At 47.7% G+C, this 4,843-nt stretch overlaps 1 protein-coding gene across 1 annotated transcript; it reads right to left on the bottom strand.

Annotated features, from left to right (window-relative positions):
• Positions 1–221: 221 nt before the first annotated feature.
• id4 (inhibitor of DNA binding 4) lies at positions 222–3,707 on the bottom strand. Its single transcript, XM_076096632.1, has 3 exons — positions 2,926–3,707; positions 2,337–2,402; positions 222–1,637 (listed from the first exon to the last, which is right to left on the bottom strand). Exons 1-2 carry the CDS (start codon positions 3,400–3,402, stop codon positions 2,355–2,357), a joined length of 525 nt encoding a protein of 174 aa, XP_075952747.1. The 5' UTR covers positions 3,403–3,707; the 3' UTR covers positions 222–1,637; positions 2,337–2,354.
• Positions 3,708–4,843: the final 1,136 nt, after the last annotated feature.

The raw sequence follows: 4,843 nt of genomic DNA, 5'->3' as shown, positions 1-4,843 counted from the left end.
GTTTCCACAGTCATGTGACACGAGCCAGCTCAATGTGTCAGGGCTATGCATGAAAGTCATGCACCACCCACGTTTGGATTTATATATTTTTATCGATATATTTTTTCAGTAATGGATACCAAAACACCTTCCTCACTATTTGGTGGGACAGTGTCGGGACACCGAGAGCAATAAAAACCGAGCCGCCCCACCCTCGAGACAAATCTGGAGACGACACACAATTCTTCCTGGAAACTTTAATTGTTTTTGACAACTCCTCACAAGCCAGTGAAGGTCAAGTCCAACAGTGCAGCTGACAGTAATGTACAAGTGCCCTCTCACACTGGCAGGAGGGTGGTGAGGTAAAGTCGGCGTTCGATGTCACAATGAAAAATAAAAATCCTCTCTCTCTCTCTGCTTCATTTCACGTCTAAAGACACCGCCTGTCTGCTCGTTGTTCACAAGGAGTCTGTTAATGTTCACATATTTCATCAATTCATAACCAGAGTGATTTTCACGGCGTCAGTCATTAACTTCTCAAGGAGAAGCTGCGACAGCACGAAAAAAGGATCGGAGACGTTCTTTTAAAGAGGGGTTGCAAAACACTGTCACAAGTGCCGTAGCTCTCAAGATTTCTTTTTTGTTCTGAACAAAGAGTGCAATGTAACAGAATCAATAGAAGAAAAAAAAATCTAACAGCAGAGCGACCCTGGTGCTCCAGGCGGGTCAAAGTCGTCATAGTTAATGAGTACAAAACAATTCAAGTGAAAGCAAGAGTGGGTCGACTCATCAAAAGAACTCGTGTTGAACTCCACCACGGACCTCTACAAGGGGGGGGGGGGGGGGCTTCAGAGCACATTCAGCGTCTCCGCAGTGAGCCTGACATGCTACATATTCAACTATTCCAAAAAGAAAAAAGAAAACACTTCAAAGAGTAATAACTGATATATCATCATGTGAGGACATTATCGGCAGAGCATAACCATCCACGAAGAGACTCAAAAGGTCGAAACACCATATTTACATAACGACAAACAAAAAAAAGGTTTTAATAAAAATATCTTATAATTACAATAGTCTATTTTGAGCATATACGTCTTCCTTCCACATACTTTTATAGAACATTTGTGTCTCTATATATGTACATTCTTAATCGTCTCGAATCGGAAATCCTTCTTCTTTACAATATCAAACATTTTACAGCTCCAGGGGATTTGTGTTCAACACAAATCATCTATTTGAAACAATAGATGTCCAAAACTTGTACAACCATTTTCTTTTTTTTAGCAGTTTAGTAAAGCTTTAAACTGGAGTCCTTTTAGCAATTCTTTAAGCACAATTCACAGTTTTCATCGCCGGTTTCCGGAAAAAAACTTCTTCGGCGTGGGGATTCCGTGTTCGCGCTCTAATTGGAGAAGATTTCAAGTGACGGTAGAGGAGACTAGGAGAAGTCTACGTACTGACTCCCTTGCTCGATGGAACTAAACAAAAAAAAAAAAAGCTGAAATGACTGGTGATTTTATTTGGGTTGAACTCCTCCCGGCGTTTTATTATTATCATTTTTTTTCCAAATCCCCTTGTGATCGGTGCCTCCAGTTGGGTGTGAGTCCCTGGCGAAGCTTTGCTGGCTTTGGAGCGGCTCTGTGCGGCCTACACACCTGTGGAGGGGGATGAATAGCGGGGTGGGAAGAGAGGAGGAGGAGGAGGAGAGGGGGGGGGGTGAGCTGCTGAGCTCCAGACTGACTGGCGCCACCGACAAAACACAGGGCCATGCTTGATCAACAACCCAAAACAAACCAGGTCAAACAACAAGTGCAGGCTCCTCGGGGCTCTCACATACACACACACATGCACACACACACACACACACACTGTATCACACGCCAAGCTTTTTTGGCCTTATCCAGGTGTGTTTAGACTCAATGCTATAAATCAGCAGCTTCAATGGGACTGAGAGGGACAGACAGAGTGAATGAGAGAGAGAGAGAGAGAGGAAGGAGTGTGTGTGTGTGTGTGTGTGTGTGAGAGAGAGAATGAAAGAGAGGGCAAGCTGAGGTTTTAACCCTCTCTTCTGGCTACACCGGTGACAGTTATTGCGCAAGAAGCACAGCTGCCTCTGAGGTCGGTGCCAATTTTCGTGTGTTCCTCAATTATTATTGTTTCTTTTTTTGCTCTCTATAGAGACTGTCAATTTGCACCTCACATAGGCTACAATAATCAAGTTAATGGGGATGGCTCCACTGATGTGGTGTCTCATGGGATCCCTGATTGTTTTTTTTAAAGCCGAACTTCTGATTGTAAACTAAGAAAAAAAAACACATTTCAAATAATGAGGATGCTATTTTAATTCAACTTACCAGTGCGGTGTTTGTATCTCAGCGGCATAAAATAGAGTCCTCCGGCTTGTTGACTATTGACGTCCTCTACAAAAAGAAGGAGAAGAAGAAGAAGAAACGTGTCATTGGATAAAGACTAAATAAAGGGCCTAAATCCCCGCAGACTAAATGATATGCAGCAGAGCGGCGGCAATATCCCCCGTAATAAATGCGCTTATGAATAACAAATTGCCCTCATTGTGCGCAGTGGAGTGGGCTGCAGACTGGGGTACTTCACCAGCCCATGGGATAAGGTGGGCCTCTGACACATTGCTGACATTATCATGCAAATTGTAAAAGCCCGCAATCAAGTGCGCAATCCAACCCACGCCAAATGCGTTTTTTTTACGCACGATTTTTCAAGGTTGCGCTGTGAGGTGTGTGCTATTTAGATTGTTTTTTTTTCATCCCCCACATTGAAAGGACAATGACACAAAACGGGCATGACGCGCTTTGTCTGCCTGGCGGTGTACGGGGGTCTGGCACGCAGCTATATCGGGGTCCCCGATAAAGTCCCCGTTGGAAAAACGAGGAGACGGTGGAGAGCCGCGTCCGCCGGTTTAAAGCTTACCTGGTGGTGGTCGACGTTGAGCGCCGTCAGCGGCGTGCGGCTCGGGTTGGAGGCCGGGGGAGGGCAAGTCCCGGTCCGCTGTGGCTGCTGTTTGTGGAGCGATGGGTGCGTCTCCAGGGCCAGCTGCAGGTCCAGGATGTAGTCTATGACGTGCTGGAGGATCTCCACTTTGCTGACTTTCTTATCCTGCGGAATGGTGGGCACCAGGCGCTTCAGCCGGCTGTAGCAGTCGTTCATGTCGTACTGCAGGCAGAACAGGTCCTCATCCTCCACCCTGCACCGGGCGATGTTGAGGCTCTGCTTCGACAGATAGTGCAGCGAGAGCGGGCTGCCGCCGGAGGAGGAGTCCTGGGGGTGGACCGGAGTAACAGCCTTCATCTTAGAAAACCAACGGCTCGGAGACAGAGGCAACGAGGGGGAAAGAAATACGTCTCTGGTAGCAGGAACGATTTTTAGAGACAAAAAGCTTATGTGCATACAGCCGCAAATAAGCAAAGGGAATAAAAAAAACGACCGAAAGGCGGAATTGTAGTCTTGTCAACACATCCCGCGGAGCCGCACAGTTCCTCGTACTTCGTCAGGCTCGGTGTGAAAGGAGCGAATAGATTTCCTACATTTATAGAGGAGAGGGGAGGCGCCAAGCCCGACGGCTGACAGATCGAGGGAGAGGAGCTGGTCAATCACCGGCAGCCCGCTGCCCACCGACCCAACAACGGAGCCGAGAAAAAGGCGTGTCTCTGTGCGCGCTGCGGTGGGCTGCCTGTTGGCAGTAGGTGTGTGTGTGTGTGTGTGTGTGAGAGAGAGAGAGAGAGAGAGAGAGAGAGAGAGAGAGAGAGAGAGAGAGAGAGAGAGAGAGAGAGAGAGAGAGAGAGAGGCAATTTAAAACAGTCAATTCCGCATTACCACCGCTGCACAAAGAAGAAGGAAAAAGTATCGAGTGTCTTTTACGTCCAGTCCGTGCAGGAGGCCTCTCTTGGAGATTTAGGCGATATATATATATATTTCAACAACACGAGAGGCTGATTAGCGTTGTGTTTGCATCTTTAGCGCCGCAGTCGTTGATGCGTAATTACGCACGGCCTCGTATGTATTGATCACTACCCCGTGACAGATGATCCTGAGCAAAAACCCACCTGTTTAAACCCGCTTTACCTTCAGACATCAAAAGGACACCAGTTTAACTCCAAACTAGTCATACTCCTCAATGAATGCATAAAAACTCACAAAAGTAGGTAATATTATTCCAAATTATTTTGAGGACATGCAGGATAGATGCGTAATTATCGGCGGGGTTAATGGGATATTATCTCATGTTTGCCTGCTACAACCAATAGGGAGCAGATCCGATTTATTACCAGGGCTTCATGAGAGAAAATGGGTTCGCGAGGACATATCATTCCAGCCCACCATCATCTCGGATTGAATAAACTGTCGTTATGACTGCATATAACAAAACATTTCGTTCTCACAGCGCGGATCGCAGCTCTAAGGGAGCCGGGACGGGCCAATTTGGCGGCGGCGGCGCCTCCTCGCCGCTCCTTCCAGCTGTGTGTGTTATTGTGTGCCTCCTACATTCCTCCACCTCTCCCAGACGCGTCGCCGCTCCGCTCCTTTCCCTCCCCGCCGCCCATCGAGTCGCCCCGCCGGGCAGACGGCCTGGCGCCACACATGGAGAGCTCCTCCATTCACACACATGGCTCCTCTCCTCTCCTCTGCTCTCTTTTCTTTCTTTCTTCCCTTTTTTCTTTCTTGTCAGGCATGTTGCCAAGACAACACGGAAGCTACACTCTATCATCAGTTCAGCATCAATCCTGAGTGTTTTTTTCCACGCAGGATTCACAGGGGCCCCTGAGGTCCGACTCTAGCGGGGATGACACCCACCTCAGTGCCTTTGGAGGTTTAATGTCCCAAACTTTAT

The sequence above is a fragment of the Anarhichas minor genome, unplaced genomic scaffold (genome assembly GCF_050575085.1).
Source record: "Anarhichas minor isolate MPS153535 unplaced genomic scaffold, ASM5057508v1 ptg000022l, whole genome shotgun sequence".
NCBI lineage: Eukaryota > Metazoa > Chordata > Actinopteri > Perciformes > Anarhichadidae > Anarhichas > Anarhichas minor.
Note: the sequence above shows the minus strand (reverse complement) of the source record. Positions and strands in the feature narration are given on the sequence as shown.

What these genes read in the sequence shown, in the direction of transcription:
- id4 (XM_076096632.1), bottom strand. Translation starts at nt 3,402, where the DNA reads ATGCACATAAGCTTTTTGTCTCTAAAAATCGTTCCTGCTACCAGAGAC. An exon ending in TCAACGTCGACCACCACCAG is followed by an intron (nt 2,403 to 2,925) that starts GTAAGCTTTAAA and finishes TTCTTTTTGTAG; the next exon opens with AGGACGTCAATAGTCAACAA.